The sequence below is a fragment of the Xenia sp. Carnegie-2017 genome, unplaced genomic scaffold (assembly GCF_021976095.1).
Source record: "Xenia sp. Carnegie-2017 unplaced genomic scaffold, XeniaSp_v1 HiC_scaffold_22, whole genome shotgun sequence".
Taxonomy (NCBI): Eukaryota; Metazoa; Cnidaria; class Anthozoa; order Malacalcyonacea; family Xeniidae; genus Xenia; species Xenia sp. Carnegie-2017.
Window position 1 is genome coordinate 1,678,814 of NW_025813485.1, and position 19,224 is coordinate 1,698,037.

A 19,224-nucleotide genomic window follows, 5' to 3' on the forward strand; every position below is an offset into this window, starting at 1 on the left:
CTGTATTTCTCGTTCTTATACATTTGAACTTTGACGATTTACAACTAACTTGATCATGTTTTTCCTTGATTTGTTATTCTTTCAACAAGTATTTCTTCACATTTTTTCTGAATTCTTTTTTATCATTTACTGTATTAATACTACTACCCAGTATCCGTCAGCCAGTACCTATACCCACCAAATTTTGAGTGATATCATTAAATTTTATTTACATAATCCTTTTATACCATTTTACACCAATAGCATAATAACAGTGAAAATAAAAATTGTATATTACTAAAGTTATATGACTTATTATCTTATATTCCACAATCTGAACTGATATAGACAGCTTGTATAAATTTTTATTTGATATTTTCAAATTGTAAGGTAATGTACCATATTGTACCCATATCCTCATATTGTACCTATAGTGCACATCGCAATACATCAGTACATCGCTCAAAGTGCTCATTACAAGATGGATGCCACTACTCGAAGCATTGAGTTGACTAGAAGACGCGAACTTCGTCGACGAAAGATTTTACAAAATGCGGACGAAAGACTTAAAAAACTTACTGGCTTTTTAAAAGAAAACGTATCTCACAGTGAAGATGCTTGTGATAAAACTAGTGACTGCTCATCAGAGAATATCGGGAATTCGAAAATGGACGACAGTGCTCTGGAAGTCGATCTAACCATTGGAGTTAAGGAAAGTGCACCTCAACAATCTGAATCACTTCATGAAGTTGATGGGGTCTATCAAAATGAGAATTTTCCCAAATATTTTTTGCATAAAAACAAAGAAAGTGAGAAACATCGTAATGAAAATAAGACAAACAAAGAAATCTTAGCTAATAAATGCTCTTCAAATTCTATCATGAATTACCAAGATAATAATCATGTTGTAAATGAAACAAGAAACTTGCAGAAAGAAAATGAATCTTCCAAAGAAATTCATTATGAAACTTCAAACTTGCGGAGTTTTGTCGTTATTATATTTGCTATGTTATGTTTAACAGTTCAATCTTCTCTTTTTGTCGTAGCTGAGATGCTATACATTCATAAAGGATTCTTTAGAAAGGAGGTTGTGAGGTTTTCTGACTGAAGTTTGAATTATATTTTGATAAGTACTTAAGAATAATTATACACAGCTTAACGTTGACGTGTTTGAATCAAGCATTCTTGAATCAAGAACTGTACAAAGTCATTTTGGATATTGTGAAAACGTGCTGGGAAATCTTAGAATGATGATTTTTAGATTTTGAAAAATATATATTGAAAGTTTGTGCGACTAACTTTGAAATGTCATTTGAGCTAGAATTGTGTTTGTTTAATTTAGGAGTTGGAGTTTAGATATTTTTATTTTGTTAACTCTAAAACTGAAATTCCTGGTGTTATTTTTACATTTCTTTGCAAATTTAATATGTTTCAAATGCTTGATTTAAACATAGTAAACAACCAATCAATGACGAGATTCAGTATGCTCATCTCTTTAAAACTATCTTTTTTGTTTAATTGCTGTTACTTGTTTAATGGTCTTAATGACATTGTTTTTAATTATTTGCATTTCTTTTTCAGTTTTCATTTTTTGGACTGTTTTGCATTTTGGAAATATGTTTGTCTTTAACGTCACTGCGAAAGGTAAATTATTAAGCAATTTTGGGTGTACATAAAAGGTTTTTGATGTCCTCTCAAAGACTTAAGCAGATAACAAAAACTTAGATTTTACAACTTTTAGCTTTATCCTGTAACCAGATTTATAATTATTTAGCATTTTAGTGTTGTAAAAGCAATAAAAAGTGTTCTGAAGTGGTATATGGTATAGCTTTGTATTAGCCAGTGCAAACCGATCTGAGCTTGATTACATGTTAGACCTTTGGTCTCTGGCTTGCACTGATTAGCTTTCCAGATCTCAAAAAGGTCTCCTGTGCAACATCGTTAACATCATTTAATTGATTTCTCATTTATAAAAATCCTTTTAAAATTTTTTTGAGAAACTATTTTGTGTTTTTTCCTCACATTTTACATGTTTGAAAAGAACTAAGTAATTGGTCTATGCGTATCAACACTCAAAGTTAAACAAATCATGCAATTTCTTCTGTCAAAAACTGAAAGTTTCCTTCTCTCATACGTAGAAATATTTGTCTATCCGAAGGTAACTTTTTTCACAGTCAATTTATGTATACAGTAACTGATCCAAGTGGCCCTTCCTGCCAAATTTTATGTTTGCAATATTAAATTTAAAATGTGACTTTAAGTTTATCACTGAAAAAATTTTTTTGATTTGATCAAATCGTTCTGTTTTTATGGTTGGCGAAAAATGTCTTTTTAATGGACCTTATGCATCATCAGAAGTGTCTGCATTGACTAATTCTTGTGACGTCATGCAAGGGATTTGTCAATGCAATATATAAAAATAATTATGCACCCTGACCCACTTCTTTGGATGACCCAGACTTCAAACAATGATGGACAAGGTTCATTGAAAGCTAACTTATAACTGGCATGTCAAGAGAACGATTTGACCAAATTAAAAAATCACACCTAGTTTTAACAACCCCAAAATTTTTTGCTGGTAGGTGCATTTTTAGCCAATGAACAAGGTCATAATGCATTTGTGTTGTCCAACGGTGATAAGAACTGTTGCTTGCATTAAAATATAATGAATTAAATCAATTTTAATCAACGATTGATAGCAATTATACCATCATATCCTGTAACAATATGATATGAAACAAAATGATATGAAACAAAATGATATGAAAAATGATATGAAAAATAATATGATAGAAACAATGCACTAGCATAAAATACTTGCCTTACGGCACATTTGTTTTAGCAATGAAATTAATGAAACAATAAACTAAACCTATGAGCAAACTAACTCATTGGTATTTCTATAATTTTTTTCAAGGTCATGCCAGGAAAGCATATTAAAATCTGGTTGCTAGGATTGCAGTTGGCTGGAGTTTCATCCAAAGTTCTGGAAGTCTGCAAAAGACTCATGTTAGGAACTCTCGAATTTCTTACGGACCTTGCAATGTTTCTTTTTACTTTGATAACTGTTGCTAGCTTTTATAAAGAAAAAGGGTGAAATGTTTGTAATTCCGGTATGTCAATATGTGATTGGCAAGAAGGCAGTTATGAAAAATATGTCAACATTATCATTGTCATCATCATCATTTGTGTTTAGTCTTACTATGACTATATTGCCATAAAATAGTTTTGCATTTCATTTGTATTATTAGGGAAGTAAAATTGTACTTAATACAAAATTATATGAAGTAGAAATTGTTAATAACAAATCTTAAAATGTTTTACTACAATCTCAGATACTTAAAATATTTTTAAGCATATCTAAAATATCCAAACCATTAGTCCAAGGCACCACTGTTGGAGCTACTCTTTGCATGTTCTCGTCAAGTAATTTCAATAAACTGTATCCTTTTCGAGGAAATATAAAATCACATTCCTTCATGCTTAAAGCTGGACAAAAATCATTCTTACCATCACCAACATAAAGAACAGTTTTTTCATCATGATCACTATTCTTTGTATGTCTAGTTAGTACATCACCTTTACATAAATTTGGTGGGCATTGCTTACAATTGTGAGAGTGATAATGGTGAATAGTTAATAGTTGAGATTCTGTCCATTTGGCTGGATTTGTGTACACTTTTTGTACACAGTTTAAAACATTACCATATTCTAATATACAATGAATAAAAAAAGAGTTAGAATCCGAAATTATAATGCATTCAATGTTCTGAGCTTTGATAAAATCGAGAAGTTCTCTCATCCCTTCAGTAAATGGTAACGTTTGAAGGCAGCCAACAAAATCCTCCTTAGTAAATTGTTTTTCGTGTAAAATACTGAATACGTTTGCCATTCGGTCAGTCCAACATAAATCTCTGTTTTTCATGAGTTTTTTAGAGTCTTCCCATAGTTGTGTGATCCATGTATCGGTGTTACCATCAACTATAGTGTGATCAAAATCAAATACTATTAAGAGGTTGATGGACGCCATTTCGCTCTTTAATTAGTTCAAATGCAAAATGGTTCTGTTCATCAATGGTTGAGCAATCATCAAATATGGTCTGTTAAGGTCACTCACAGATCTCTGCAGAACTGAAGTGATTACAATCAATTATACAATTATGATTACAAATTTAAAATTTTAGTCATTGCTGAATTACCGTCAATTTTTCGTCAACGATTACGAATATTGTCGTAAAATTTGTTTGAAAGGCCACAAATATTCATCATCCGTTGAACAAAACGTTATAATTTGTGTGTCATGGGAAGGAGGGAGAGATTGGAATAAGAGTATTTCAATGCATGATCACATGCCAAACAATATTTTCTGGCTCATCGATTGCTGTCATTCACAATGAATTATTAATCCTTGTAACGTGTGGATGAATATACAATAAATTAATTTCAAAAGGCTTGAATTGTAATGGTTTTTATTATATGTGATTTTTGTTCATCTGTTTAAAAGTTTGAAGTTCAGTCATGCTTTCTTGTTTATTATTAATAATTCGTTACATACTACAAGTTTGGTAATTTTTTATAATTAAACTGAGTAAAAGTGGTTTGCAAATGTAAATTCCTAGCTTCAAGAAAATATGTTTTTATAAATTTACAAAAACTCATTGAAACTACTGAAAATTTTCAGATTGCACGAGTTCGATATTTTTGTTCGAACAAACCATGCAGAAATAAACTTTTTACAATTCCTTTATTTCTTTCATCGTCAAAACATTTCGGCTCAGGTTCATGAATGTAATATGCATTGGCCGCGACAGCTTCGTCATGGAAAGTTATGTTTTGATTGATAATATTTTCTAATTTAATGTACATCAGTTCGATATTGTTTCAACTGAATTGATTAGTGATTCGTTGAATGGCGCCGCTCAACAGCTGAAAATTATAATTGAAATCAATTCATCAACGAAAGCTGATACATTGAAATCGGAGTAATAGACGCATTGAAGTTTTAACTAGAAGAATAAGTTATTCTATTTGAACAATAATCCGTGAGCTTTCCAAGCTTAGTTTGAACAAATGATGTAGTGGAGAAGGTGGTAACCTGATGGCTGATGTGTTATAATTTGGAGCATTATTCATTAGTTGGATGTTCGAAAAAGATAACTCGTTTTTACTGACAGTGTAGCACATGATTAAAATGAATATGAATTTCAGTTTTGCCAATAGTTAAAAGTGGACAGACAGAAATCAAGTGCTTTTAGAAGGTGACGTTGAAATAAAAGAAAATTTAACGGAGGTAATCATTACTGTGTATTTTATTTACCGCGTTGCTAGCCTTCTGTATGCAAATGTCATAATTGAACTTCGATGTCTATTGTTGCATCACTTGCTGTTACTATTTCTCTAAAATTCTCAGTTTGTTCGTTGTCCCAATGAACAGAATGGATTTAAATATTCAAATTCGTTGCCACACCAGCCACAGCCTGACTTCGTCTTATTATTTCATAAAGAACTGAAGATGGGCAAGAAACAAAGTAAAATGGATCCCCATCAACTTATTCACCTTTTGAATCGAACGAAGTTTGAAGAAAAAGAGTTGAAAAAATGGTATCAAAAATTCATCCGGGAATATCCAGATGGATTCATTTCAAAGTCACAATTTGAAAGCATGTATCAAAGTTTTTTCTCGAAAGGTGATGCTAGAGAATTTGCAGATCATATATTTCGAACGTTTGACGGAAATTCAGATGGCAAAATTGGTAAGACTAAGAGAGCGTTTCCCAAATTTAATACATGTCAACAAAATAATCTACATGCTTTAACGGTCATAAACTTCGAAACTTCACCTAAATTTTTTCTATTCGACATAAAAATTTTACAACAAGTAGAACACTTTAAGTCTCATTTCGTTAAACTTGTTTCCTTGCAGTTGTTTAAGTCAACCTGAAATGCTACTTCAACGTTTACGAAGCAATATACTTTAAGACTTTAAGTAATGAGCGGCTAGTTTTAAATTCATTTTAAAATGATGAATTCATTTCACTAAAAGAAGTATCGTTGCCAATTTTGGATTGATTGAATTGAAAGGAATGAAATATTTTTTTCTATACTTGGATCTCCTACAACTACATGTCGTGGATAAAACGTTGGTGAAAAAAACAGTTATTTTGTTTTGTAGAAAAATGTCTGCCTCCTTGTTTTCATGTGTGCATATTTAAAACCATTCTATTAAAGTGGCAATTCTGTTAATAAAAATACAATAGCAGTATTTCTTTTTATTATCTCTTAAGACTTCAGGGAATTTATGGTCTCGCTCTCTGTAACGACTAGAGGCTCGGCAGAGGAGAAGCTTGAGTGGGCTTTCAAAGTTTATGATGTTGACGGTAATGGTTTTATCACTAAAAAAGAAATGGAATTAATTGTACGCTCTGTCGACAAAGTGTTGAGCCAGAATCGCAAAGCTTATAATTTGTCAGATATTAGAACTGACAGAGTCTTCAAAAACTTTGACAAAAATCAGGATGGTGTTTTATCATTTGGCGAATTTTCAGAAGCAGCAAAACAGGATTCAGTACTTTCTCTGATGCTGAATGAAGCTAAAACTCGAAAATTATACTGATTTCGAGGAATATTAAAAAGTTTTTGGACGATCAAATTGGCCATTTGCTGTCTCATGTCTTAAGATTGGCGGACTGTTATGCATATTTAGCCACTACCAATTCTAGTTTTTGTTTTTCACGAAATTGAATTCAAGTACAAAGGCAAGGACCTGTAGCCACAACGAATAGACGTCTATGTTATTTTGAGATAATAAGAGGATGGAAGAAATTTTATTTATAACTTTCTTGATGATTATTTTGCCCATTTTAACTTACCTGAAAGTAATTTCTTACCTAGATTGCGATCATAACATTGTATCATATCATGACAAAAAATTAATAAATTTTGATATCTTTCTGGAGAATGAGTGAATAATATATACTGGTGTGGCTGAGATTGTCACCCTGCTAAAATTGTCATGCACATGTTTGCCAACAATGAAAGCAAAAAAGGAGATTTTCCGTCAGTATCAGCAACGCGAATTGTGCATTGAAAACAGAAAAATGCGTTATTGTTTTACTATCCCAGTGCATAAACTATATCGTAAAATATTGCATTTGTATCATGCTTTGTTGTATTTGATCATAGGCGCCATAGAAACCTGTTCAAGTTTTTTATGCAGTATATCTTACGTGGAGTCACTCACACGAGATCACTGCACATACAAATGATACACTGGCACTATATGGGCACAGAACTGCCCAGTGGACTGGCCATGTTTGTTTTATATTCTACCCAGCATGCATTGCGTGTGAAACGATATGCGAAATACAGTAAATACACAAATATTTCATTTCATCTGGTCCAATTCACAATCTTTACTGTTTTTCAAGACAGATAGGTTGTTTTTATTTCAAAATGCCACGAAGTAAGCATTCTGAATCTCGTTCAAGAAGCAGAAGTGCTTCACCTCGTCGAAAAAGCAAAAAGGATAAAAGTTATCGACGTAGAAGTCGAAGTAAAAGCCGGTCACCAGTGAAAAGGCGATCGACTTCACCCGTTCCAAGCAGTTACAGACGTAAACGAAGTAGACGCTCTAAAACACGCTCACCCAGTGTAGATAGATTTGGTAGGACTGTTAAGAAGGTTGATAAAAGAGATGAAAGCAGTAAGCTTGAGGAAATGGAAAAACAACGCAAACTGTAAGTAATTAAATTTTCTACTTCAATTTCATTCAGGAGGCGATAATTTGACATTGAAATAAGTTTTAGTTTATAAATGAATTGTTTTGATGATTTGGTACTGATTGAATAAATTGTTATTAACACGAAAATTTAGTTTAAGTTTGAATAAGTTTAGATTTTGGTTTATAGTTCATGTTCAAAATAGGTACAGCTGTTTTTTTATTCTTGTGTTTGGTTTTATGAAAGCCGTGCTGCGGAACGTCAAAAAATGATTGTTGAAGAAGAAGTTGCGAAAAAAGTAGAAGAAATGGTTGCAAAACGTGTTGAAGAAGAGTTGGCAAAACGTAAAGATGAAATTGAGCAAGAAGTGCTTCGAAGGGTGGAAGAAGCAAAGTCTGTTATGGAAAAGCAAATACTTGAAGAATTTGAGAAAAAGAGATCTGAAGAACAAGAATTTCAGCAGAAAAAGGAGGTATGTCTTCAGATTCTTTGGCTTTTTTTTTATTAATTATCACCAGTACTTGATTTCTATTGAAATCAATTGCTGCTAACAGGTGAAGCTACTGTCATGTTAAGTATCTTCTATAATTTTATTACATATTAAATGTTTTAGTTGTCAGTTGTGTTTTTAGTGTAGAGTATTGAACTACATAAATGGAAATAAATCTTGTTGCAATTATAAGGCATGACCTTGTTTGAATAAAGGTGCTAATCTATTTATTTATTCAACAGTAACTTTTGTTATAGCTTTGTTTTGAAAATTTATTCTGAAGTAAACAGTGCAGGGAAACACGTCTTCAAAAGTCTTTGAATTGTGAAGACATTTTTTATTACCTTTTGGATTGGTGAGTCTGACACAAACTAAACTAAAAGAACAGATTTTGTTCTAAAAAACAAACTTGAAGGCAGCAGATAAGTTGGTTATCCTTGTTTAAAGAAAGTTTTAGATCATTATTTGTTAACCATTTGCTTAAAGCATAAAGTTGTGGTAGCATGTTGGACTTTCATAAACATTAAAAATAAGTTATTTTCAGATACAGGTAAAGTGTTCAAATACTTTCACTATTGCAGTGTGTGATTTAGTTCAGAAAAAACGATGTGCAATTTTTTTGACAAAAGTGTTTTTTTATAGGCATAATCAAATCGATATTACGTTAATTATTATACAGCGCTAATTGCTAAATTAATATTTTCAAATGTGAACAAATTCATATGATTTACGACAGTGTTTTTGTTAAAACCGCTGATTTTTGCACATCGTTTGAAAAAGTGATGTGCAATTGTTTTCATTTTAGGTAAAATGATGTGCAAATTGCACATTGCACACCGTTAATTTGCATATGGACTATTGTTTTGCTTCAAACTTTAACAATTGCTTCCTTGCTAACTATTCTGCTAAAGCAGTTTATAAATGTTGGTATGTTTCTTTCTTGTTGATTATATCAACAAAGGTACAAACATTATAATTCACACTGAACTGTTATGTTCACATTTTTGTCATTAGTGAAGACATGGAAGAAATAATACAATATGATTTTTCACAACATTTGCATTTTTAAACAAAATTTAGGAGCAAGAAAGAAAAGAAAGAGAACGGTTGGAAAAAACTATTGAATCAAAAAATTCAGAAATTGAAGAAATGAGACATACTTTGGTGAGTTGTGTATTTTATTTTTTTGATTAATTTTCCTATTGATTTGAGTAATTTGCTTTAGTCTTACATGTATGCCCATTATAGTATGTTTGTACATTATAGTACGTATGCACATTATAGTATGTATGTACATTATAGTACGTATTCACATTATAGTGTGTATTCACATTATAGTATATAAGTACATTATAGTTCGTATTCTCATTATAGTGTGTATTCACATTATAGTACGTATTCACATTGTAGTATGTATGCACATTATAGTATGTATGTACATTATAGTGTGTGTGTACATTATAGTACGTATGTACATTAGTAAATATTTTTGCTATAAACATTTTTCACATGATCAACTTGAACATTAAGCATTAATTATAGTTTACAAAACCATCGTCAAAGAATCAAGAAATTGAATTCTGACATATTTATAATCACAGGTAGCTTAGACAATATTTAAACTTGCATCTTTGAAATTAATCCATCACTCCATGTACATGTTAAGATACCAAGCTAACTAACAAAGGCTAAAATTGAAGCTTCAGAAAAGATGCTGTTTTTAAAAGATTTGACTTGACTGCAATGGTTGTTAGGTTAGCAGATTGAAGGGAGGATTAATCAAGAAGGTTCAAGTTCAGATGTTGTCTAAGCTAAATCTTTTTTATGTGCGAACAATTGAATCATATCAGAACTCAATTTCTCATTGTTAAAGATATGACAAATTTGACAGTAATATTATCTCAAAGCTCTATTTTCCTTGTGTTGAAATACCTCTTGGTTAGTATGAAAACATTTGAAAAACAAGCTGCAGCTGTCGTATTAGAAGTTCTTGACTTGGCTGAAAAAGTATTATTGGACAATAAGCACAAAGGAATGTTTAGGTTTGCAATAGAGAAGCAATTTCAGTCAGATTGTGCTAGTAGTGTTTACACTGGTTTGATGTGAAACCAGTTAAGGAAGCAATTACAGCTGGCTGCCATATTAATATGAACGTTAACTGTGTGTTGTTTTAAGGCAGCCTGTCAAAGTAAGTTAACTTGAGCCAAACTTAAGCAATTGATAGCTCTTTCAAGAGCCATAGTATTAGCGATCGCTGTGAATTGATCATTAGGCAAAACAACAAACAGATTTGTATTTGAGTGAAACTAACAGGTTGAGTTGACGGTGGGGAAACCAAACTGTTAGTTGTAGGAAAATACAAAAGTGGAGAAATTGTTAGACATTAGGTAAATGTTTGACGAAAGTCAGTTATTGAAAACTATTACAGTAGGCTGACAGTAAACTATGACGCATGCTTAAAACATAAGATAGTTCTTTGTTAACCAATTTCATCTCCCAAACTGATCAGGATACTTGATTTTGTTATAAATAAAGGTACAAACGACAGTATAAAGCAATCGGAAGATGTTATGTCATACGCCTGGCTCAATAAGTAGTAGCTCGCGCAAAGGTTTGATGAAAAAAACTTAAATTCAGGTGTTCATGTAATGCGAGGTGTTTTACAGCACCTCGTTCGCTTGTTCCTAATCTCAATAATTAGGTTATACGAATCTGAAATTGCGGCAAGAAGAAAGTCTGTAACAGATGGCGTAAAAAATTAACACATTTGTAAAATGTGTATTTTCCTTGTACCAATAGCTAAAGAAATTAATGTTTTACTTTTTCATTTTCTCATAATTCTTATTGCTTTACAATAGTATTTTCATTTCACAACAGTTCAGTTGATGTTATTATATTTCGTTACAAAGATGTCAATTTATGGTCATTGTAAAACGTGAACATAAATTGCCATTTGAAATTGCCCTTTGGTAACGAATGAAGTCAGTCTTTGCCGTTTAAATGACTGTTGTTTTTTTGTAACTAAATAAGCAATACTTGAATTTACTGTTTATAGGCAGAAGAACGTTTAGCAATGGTGGAAGAAAGACGAAAGTTGATTGAGCAAAAACGCGTTGCCGAACAGGAAATGAAAAAACAGGAAAAATGGGCTCAAGAAGTGATTCTGAATAAAACAAAAAATGCTAGGCCCAAATTGAGTTTTGCGTTAAAATCGAAAGATGGTTTTTAGGCAAAAGCTAGTTGATATAATTCCAATTTAGGCACGTCTGTTTTTGTTGCACAGTTTGAGTAACTAAACCCCAGGTATTATATTTATTTTCTTTTCTTTTAGTTTTATTACAAAAATGTATATAATATATGTATGTTTGTGTGTCAAATGAAAATTGCTTATTGACAGAAATGAAAATGATCATTAAGTTATTCTTGTTGTTATTTTGGCGCTGCTTTATAGAATTCACATAATATTATTCCCTCGTGTCCCATGTGATATACCCCCTAACCTTTTGAATCCCTCAATCACAGCCATCGTTAAAAATCAAAAGCGCTTTTATTAGTCACATGTTTTTCTATAATTTTATTATTTAAAGGCAAGGGTTTTTTGCGTTTTATCCATTGAAGGATTTCATTTTATCTCAAAAAATAATTTTTTATGGCATTGCACAACTTAAGTTTTGGGTACGCTGTGTACAGCGTTTTCTCGTAGTTATGGTGACGCGCGCCATCCTCACAACAGTGGGAAACTCCGAAAATGAAAACTACGACTGGTAGAATTTCTCTTGACGGATAACTTAAGGAAAATTGCTGTTTATTGTTTGGCAGTTATGGATACTAAAACTTTTAGTTGAACGTGAAAGTTAACATTAAATTTACCCAAACATTGAGCGAATGTAGCCCGACAGTTAGTTGGTCGTGGACTTATGGTAGCTTTAACGAGACATGGCTGAGATAGCGGGAAGTAGCCCAGCTCTTGCATCAGATGATGTCGCTCAAGTTGAACATTCTGAAGATAGCGAGCGAAATAAGCTTGGACAGGATACAGCCCAGGCAACAAATTTTGGATTGGCAGACTCAGCCGGGTTAAGGTCAGATAATAGCATGAAAAATACTGGCCTTAATGGAGAGGAAACAACAGATTTGACTGATGTTTTTGAGATGGTACGTTGTATTACAAATTTTTTTCTTTTCTAACTATTATTATTAAACCATTATTTTGATCTTTATAATAGTTAGATATGCGTAGGAGGAGTATAGCAGTGACAATGTGACAGTATAAAATAAAAAAATCACCTTGATGTGTTATACTTGATAAGATTACTGGCTGTGATTAGCTAGCAGAAGGGTTAGAAACTAAGAAATGCCATTGTATTGCCGCCAATGTGGTAATCACAGTAAAAATTTCAATGAGTGACCTCCATTTTTGTTCCCTTTATTGTACTGGGGAAATGTAACATAAAAATGGTCACTCTTGAACAGTTAAATTATGAACATGTTTTCAAATTTAAACTTTTTATGATTAGTATGATCTGAAAGTTTATGAAATGCATAATGTTTTTAGAACTTAAAACATTTCCTTTGGAAAGTCTTGTCATATATGCAACATACATGTTTTTCAGGTACCTTTACTTAAAAGAAGAGTAACTTTGAGCAAACTAAAACCTGACATGTGGACTGCTGAACATGATGAAATGATAGTGCAATTTTTAAAAAATACCAACTTGACTGTTCTTATTGCTTATGTTGATCCAAATACTGGTTTTCACATCAATACTCAACCACCTGCTTTTAAAACAGATGAAATGTCATATTTGATTCGACAACAAGGTGTCATGATTACAAAAGATAATATTGCCAGGAAACTACAGTTTGGCACAATCAAAGGAAATCATATTGAAAGTTTGTTGAGAATTATGACTAATGTATATGCACCATTAATTTTTGGAAATAGATCATGGCCTATCAGTATCTTTGTTATGAAGTTTTTTACATTTGACAGAAAATTTGTTGCCAAGGACTTCCAAACGTTAAGGCTATCATAAACATTTTTGAGTCAGTGAATTAGTCTGTAAGATTGTTTGTTTGAATGTTAGATACATTGTAGATAAATGTTGATTTTCATGTTTGTTTGACAAGTTTACCTTAACCTTAACATCAGGCATAAAAAATGATTTTTGTGGACACTTACATCGTTTCATGGCATCTCTTACTGATGCAAGATACAAAATGCAAGGAAAGACTGTCTTATATATTCCTAATGAAAATAATAGTTTCACAGTCGAGCAGGCTGCCAAGAGTAAAGAGTATGTTCAACGACTAGAAGGTTTGTATTTACATTTACCAAAGATTTGATTTACATTTTCAGCCATGGTCTTGCATGTAATCAATAAAATGAATATATTTCAGTGCTATTTCTTTGGTACTTCATCTGACTTAGAGAAAGCAACAGTGTTTAGCATACATCACGTAAAGTTCGTCGAACTTTGTTGAATCATTTAATTTTCTACTTTGTTTTCTTAGAAGAAGCTTGAGTTTTTGGTTTGCATACGTACATTACTCATTTTATAGTTGCATTTTAACTTTCATATTGAATAAAAAAATTTTCCTGTTAGAAATCTTTAGAAAAATCTTAAACAAGATCTTATACAGAATCCTATCGGCATTTTACGTACGTAAGATCTTACGATATAATCCTATAAGATTCTATCCAAAGCTCTCTGGAGATTTGGGAGCAAGCTTTGCTTTATCATTGACCATTGTTTCGACCACTTTCTCACCATTTTTTGTACTTAGATATTCTAGGAGACAGAAAAAGTAATTATGTCATGAATTTGTAAAGATTTCTGCAGGACTTTGAAAAATGTAAAGAAAAACGTCTTTCCAAGGCTCCAAGCCGTCATTTTCCTCATAAGTTTTGTTGTTTTGCGGAAGTGATACTGAAAACACTGTTTTATGGGAAGAAGGCTTTTCCATTAGCTCTTTTGGGGGTAAATATTTATTTTACTCCTTTTCATCAAGTGATCTATTGAAAATTGCAGACTTCGGACACTTATTTACGGTATTTTTAATGACAACCGGAATAAGAAATTGAACTCACGAAAAATAAATCTCCTTATTTATTTTAGCTGCGATGATTCACTGGACTCGTCAAATAAAGGAAGTTTTGAACAGTCAAGATGCTTATGAAACATCTGAAACATCTGGACCACTGGAGGAAATTCAATTTTGGAACAGTAGATGTGTAGATTTGTCTGGTATTAGTGATCAGCTTGATAAACCTGGAGTGAAACAAATCCAAAAAATTTTACAAACAGCAAAATCATCGTATCTTGCTCCATTCATGAAATTGTCCAAGCTCATTCAGGTTATAAATTGTTTTTACAGCGCAACTGTCCCTCGATATAGTTCTTCAGCGAGTTCATGACGTTATTAATTTTTCCAGGATGGATCAGCTCAAGCTCAAAGCAATCTAAAGTTTTTATCTACCCTGGAGGAGCCATGCAAAGAACTCGCTGAAGCTCGGCCTAAAAATATCCCTGCATTGCTACCAAAACTTCTCAGTCTTATTAGGATCATTTGGATGAATTCTGAACATTATAAAAGTCGAGAAAGATTGACGACTCTCCTGAGGAAGGTAGAAATACATTCTAATCTACTATACATCGTGTATATTTTATACGATCTTTATATTTTTTCTTGATAAGTGGAAATATTTGACGACATCATATGCAACATTCCGTATATAGGTAGAAGTAGTTTCAGTCGTTTTGAGCGATGGTTTTTACAGTTACAAATTGTTCATAAAATTATATTATTTTTATACGTACTGCATATATTTTAACGTTTTACTGTTTTTTCATGTCTACTTAGATATTTTAAAACACCTTAATGAAGTAGCTCTTTTTTCACTATGCGGATCCTTTAATTGACATATTTTCATCTACTATAGCTGTACGTAATAGCTATTTCATGTATTGTTTAGGCCATTATGATTCATATTCATAAACCTGTCGTTTACCCTTTAAAAAGCACGAATATCGCACACTTGTTTTTATTTCAATCCCACCATAGTCTTTCCTCCAAAATCTACAACATTCGCTGAATTTTTATTCTAGGTGAGCAACGAAATCATCAAACGTTGCACCAATACCATTTGTTTGGACGATATTTTTGAAGGTCGTATACAAACTAGTCTTAATGCCTTAAGGGAAAGTATAACTTGCTGTGAATCGTGGAAGGAGACATATGCTATGGTAAATAAAACCATGTACTTTTTAAACTGATTAATCATGATGGGTTGCTCTTTAAATGCTCCCAATTAAACTGTGAAAATTATGAATTGGGTGTATTTGCTTGGATAATATGATGCTTTCTATGTAAAACATACTAGTAATATAAGAATCTTTCTCATATAGATAAGTCGTGTTCATATAAGATGTTCATCTCATGGTTGGATTCTTGACCAGACCAGTATTTTTGCCCAAGTCGATGCTTTCCTTCAAAGATGCAAAGATTTGATTGAGGTGAGTTTCATCAACGCTCCATGTGTTTGTATGCACTGCTTGATTCTATGTTGAAACTCACCTTTGTGAAATACTCATACTAATCTAGGTGTGTGAAGGTCAGATGCATTTTGCTCGGAGGTATGAAGGTCCAAAAACTTCACTTCCGTGTTTCCGTGGAATTCGTGGTCCAGATATTGTACGTAGTTTGTTGGAGATTGAAGCTACGTTTGAAAAGAACTTGCAAATTTTGAAGGACGTTAGAAGAACAATATTAGATGTTAAGGTGCACAAGGATGATGTCTGTTTTTTTCTCGTTTCAATGTTTGGAATTGTTTATTGAAAGTTTATATTTTTCAGGCTACAACTTGGCATGATGATTATAACAGGTATTTTTTTTTATTTATGTATTATTTAAGAAATAAAAGATGTTCACTGTGTTTGCACAGGCCTATGCAAACCAAAGAAACCTTTGGGAGAACTCGAAAGCAGATCAGTGCAAGCTCGAGACCGAAGGTCGAGGGTTGCACCTGCTCGAGAGTTCTCACAAACGTCTCCGAGGTTTGCATAAGCCAGTGCAAACACGAAAAAATCTTTTATTTCTTTTATGAAACAACAATAATTCGAAACAGACAAATTTAAAGTAAACATTTTAATCTTTCCTCTAAATTGTAATCATGATCGATATTTAAATTCTCTTTGACTGATAGATTGTTTTGATTGATCTGATTGGTTGAGCTTAGATGTGCATCGCACAGGCTGATGCAAACACAGCTCTAGACCAATCAACGTACTTGGTTATGTTGTCAATCATTTAAATTTATAGTCGTAACGTTTTAGTATAAACACAAATACGCAGCTAAGGCTTTATTTGTTTCCACATTCAACGAGACTATCTTGAGGAAAACATAGATGTTTTTAATCACTTTGTTTATATAATATTTCGCTTTGAACAGGTTTCGTTCAGGTGTAAAAGATTTAGAAGTGATGGTTCAGAATGTCATATCTTCAGCGTTTGAAAGTATGAGTCGAGTTGAAGAAGGTGTTGATATTCTGGATGTATTTCATCATTTATCTGCTAGAGAGGTATTGCTTCGACAAACTTTGTCTATTTCTCAAAATTTCAAAGTTGACAACCTAAGCATTTATGTGGAATAACGAGCCAGATAATCTACTTACGCAGCTAAATTTGTTCGTAACGACGCATTGTACCTTATAGTGGGTCGTTTATCATAAGTTTCACGATTTCTCAACTAAAAACAAGTTGCATGGTTAAGTAAAAATAACTTTTGATCTAGAGCTATTTCTTTTTTTAATTTTTCTACGATAAGGCAATTCGTCGAACTATTGATAAGAAAACAGTGGAAGTGTTTCAACTTTTTAATGAAGAATTGAATACCGTAAAGAAGGAATTCAATAATAAAGCACAAGATCTTCCACCAATGCATCCTAAATATGCTGGTATTGCTAACTGGGCAAGGATGTTAAAAAAACGTATCGATAGACAAATGATGGTATTTCTATTTTGTCAGATTTTGTGTTCAAGAAATTCGCTGTTTGTGTAAACTATGAACTGTTCTTTTACTAGGTATTAAACAATGCAGTATTTCTTCCGCGAATTGGCTCTGGTGATGAAATTCGTGCGCAGTACCATCAACTTGCTCAGGTATAGACCTCCCAAAATAATTTGATGCTCATACATAAAATATATTACAGCTGTTTATGAACCTTGAATACTCGTATGACAAGAAAGACAATTGAATTCTGTAAGAAGTTGCAGAATTTTACTGATTGAAAATCAACATTTGTAGAACACAATTTTTCTTTTAAAAAAACGTTTAACTAAATCTGAATTGCTCCATTGATTTATATCCATTGAAATGAGCGTAATGAATAAGGTATAAATTTATTTTCATTTCAATGGTTTAAACTGAAGGAACAATGATGGTGATTTTTGATTTATAGGCGTTGGATGAGTTTGTGAGGAAGACATTTAATGAATGGACAATGACTGTCGATAAAGTATGTTTACTGCATTTCCTTTTATAAATCAGCGTGTGTCTCTCTTTAACTCGCACCGTATTTAAATAAGCACCGAAGTTAGTCTATACATTGTGAGTCACATTGCATTATCTGTCAATTCACTATTCTTGTATATTGTTGTGGATTTTACCGTCGTTGTTGAAATGTCGTTGTTGAAACTCCTTGTGACAACGATATTTCTTTGTTTTGAAGGTAAATTTGCGTAAAACAATTGAGCTACGTATACTCTAATGTTCCAATTAATTTGAATGGTGTTTATTCATTTTCACTTCTAGGACACTGTTAAATTATTGGACACTCCGCTTATGTGTCGAAGTCAAGAAAAAACAGGAATGTTGGATGTGCGTTTTGACAGGTATAGCAACTCAAGACGTTATGTGTTTTGTATTTTACAAATACTTACGGAGAGTTTTATTTTTTATTGTTATTGTTTTTTAGGGTTAGTAACGAAAGATTCGTTCTTTACGTATACTCTCACTATGTTGTTATACCCATAAATCTTTACAGGAATTTGTTAAAACTACTGAATGAAATCAACTATTGGGAACAATTGATGTTCGAGACGCCACATTACGTTGCTGACCTTTATCAAAAGAAAGAAGATTTAAGAGTTCTTCGCGAAAACGTTCTTCTGGTTGTTCGAGACTACAACAGGTTTTATTTTTGTCTTTATTTTTGTCTTTATTGCTAGAAGTAAATAGTCATTACAAACAGGAATGAAACTCATATCATTCACACGTTGTGTCAACAGGGATGGATTTAGGCAGGTGTAGGAAGGGTGCATTATCCCTGCAAAATACTCATAAACCAAACAATTTTTAGCAAAAGCAAATATGTGATTAGCGTTTAATGGAACACACTTTCAAATATCTCTCATTTAAAATAACTAAGGTAACGGAGCTTATTAAAAAATACTGACATGGCTAGGCAACAAGTAGCCATCGAAATCTAAGCCAAATTTGATTGATTTCAATTGGTTTATCTTTATGGGCAAGTCAATATTGGATTGAAATGCTCTTATCTTTTTTTTACAGAATAATTGCAGCATTATCCTCTGAAGAAAGAGCATTGTTCCGTGAACGAATTCGATTTCTCGACCGAAAGATCCATCCTGGGTTGACTAAACTTACCTGGGCGAGTAAAGGAATTTCTGATTTCTTTATTGGAGAATGCAGACAGAATTCGAACAAGGTGATTTTAATTGTACATAAACGACAAATGCAATTCATCAACGATAAATGAAAATAGAAATTTTTTATGAATGACATTAAAGGTTCAAGCAATCGTGGATGAATACAAAAATGCAAATTTGATGATATCCAAGAATTGTATAAAGATTAGTGAAATGTTGCTGGTCGCTATCGATGATAAACGTGTTTATGATAATCTAGATTTTGAGGATGTCCAGGTATACCTACCTATATTGAAACAGAACTGACTGTATTTACTACTTCGTCTTGAACTCTGAAGTAACCACGATTTTCTTAACTTTATCTTC

General features: G+C 32.4%; 5 protein-coding genes across 6 annotated transcripts in view; 4 read left to right on the plus strand and 1 right to left on the minus strand.

The window, feature by feature from the left end:
* The first annotated feature begins 395 nt into the window (after positions 1-395).
* Positions 396-3,308, plus strand: LOC124445462. Its single transcript, XM_046996187.1, has 3 exons — positions 396-1,066; positions 1,561-1,623; positions 2,897-3,308. The coding sequence occupies exons 1-3, from the start codon at positions 461-463 to the stop codon at positions 3,074-3,076; spliced, it is 849 nt and encodes a 282-aa protein (XP_046852143.1). The 5' UTR covers positions 396-460; the 3' UTR covers positions 3,077-3,308.
* On the minus strand, positions 3,203-4,335 carry LOC124445463 (probable phosphatase phospho2). Of its 2 annotated transcripts, XM_046996189.1 has the most exons (2): positions 4,179-4,335; positions 3,203-3,960 (listed from the first exon to the last, which is right to left on the minus strand). In XM_046996189.1, the coding sequence occupies exon 2, from the start codon at positions 3,902-3,904 to the stop codon at positions 3,311-3,313; it is 594 nt and encodes a 197-aa protein (XP_046852145.1). In that variant the 5' UTR covers positions 3,905-3,960; positions 4,179-4,335; the 3' UTR covers positions 3,203-3,310. The 2 variants fall into 2 exon arrangements, with proteins under 2 accessions (XP_046852145.1, XP_046852144.1); XM_046996188.1 differs by lacking the exon at positions 4,179-4,335 and having other exon boundaries at positions 3,203-4,050.
* Positions 4,336-4,924: 589 nt separating this feature from the next.
* LOC124446288 (neurocalcin-delta B-like) lies at positions 4,925-6,934 on the plus strand. Its single transcript, XM_046997125.1, has 3 exons — positions 4,925-5,269; positions 5,484-5,732; positions 6,264-6,934. The coding sequence occupies exons 2-3, from the start codon at positions 5,492-5,494 to the stop codon at positions 6,590-6,592; spliced, it is 570 nt and encodes a 189-aa protein (XP_046853081.1). The 5' UTR covers positions 4,925-5,269; positions 5,484-5,491; the 3' UTR covers positions 6,593-6,934.
* Positions 6,935-7,320: 386 nt separating this feature from the next.
* On the plus strand, positions 7,321-11,607 carry LOC124446957 (arginine and glutamate-rich protein 1-like). Its single transcript, XM_046997848.1, has 4 exons — positions 7,321-7,715; positions 7,944-8,169; positions 9,268-9,351; positions 11,243-11,607. Exons 1-4 carry the CDS (start codon positions 7,432-7,434, stop codon positions 11,414-11,416), a joined length of 768 nt encoding a protein of 255 aa, XP_046853804.1. The 5' UTR covers positions 7,321-7,431; the 3' UTR covers positions 11,417-11,607.
* A 305-nt stretch (positions 11,608-11,912) lies between these two features.
* LOC124446954 (dynein axonemal heavy chain 2-like) overlaps positions 11,913-19,224 on the plus strand; it is a 37,002-nt gene continuing 29,690 nt past the window's right edge. Inside the window, 17 exon segments of the mRNA XM_046997843.1 lie at positions 11,913-12,342; positions 12,801-13,146; positions 13,340-13,504; positions 14,307-14,545; positions 14,624-14,815; positions 15,297-15,434; positions 15,597-15,704; positions 15,793-15,969; positions 16,044-16,072; positions 16,640-16,769; positions 17,015-17,197; positions 17,272-17,349; positions 17,649-17,705; positions 18,002-18,081; positions 18,234-18,380; positions 18,761-18,917; positions 19,000-19,134. Of these exon segments, the coding sequence (XP_046853799.1) occupies positions 12,124-12,342; positions 12,801-13,146; positions 13,340-13,504; positions 14,307-14,545; positions 14,624-14,815; positions 15,297-15,434; positions 15,597-15,704; positions 15,793-15,969; positions 16,044-16,072; positions 16,640-16,769; positions 17,015-17,197; positions 17,272-17,349; positions 17,649-17,705; positions 18,002-18,081; positions 18,234-18,380; positions 18,761-18,917; positions 19,000-19,134 (2,580 nt within the window). The 5' untranslated portion in view covers positions 11,913-12,123.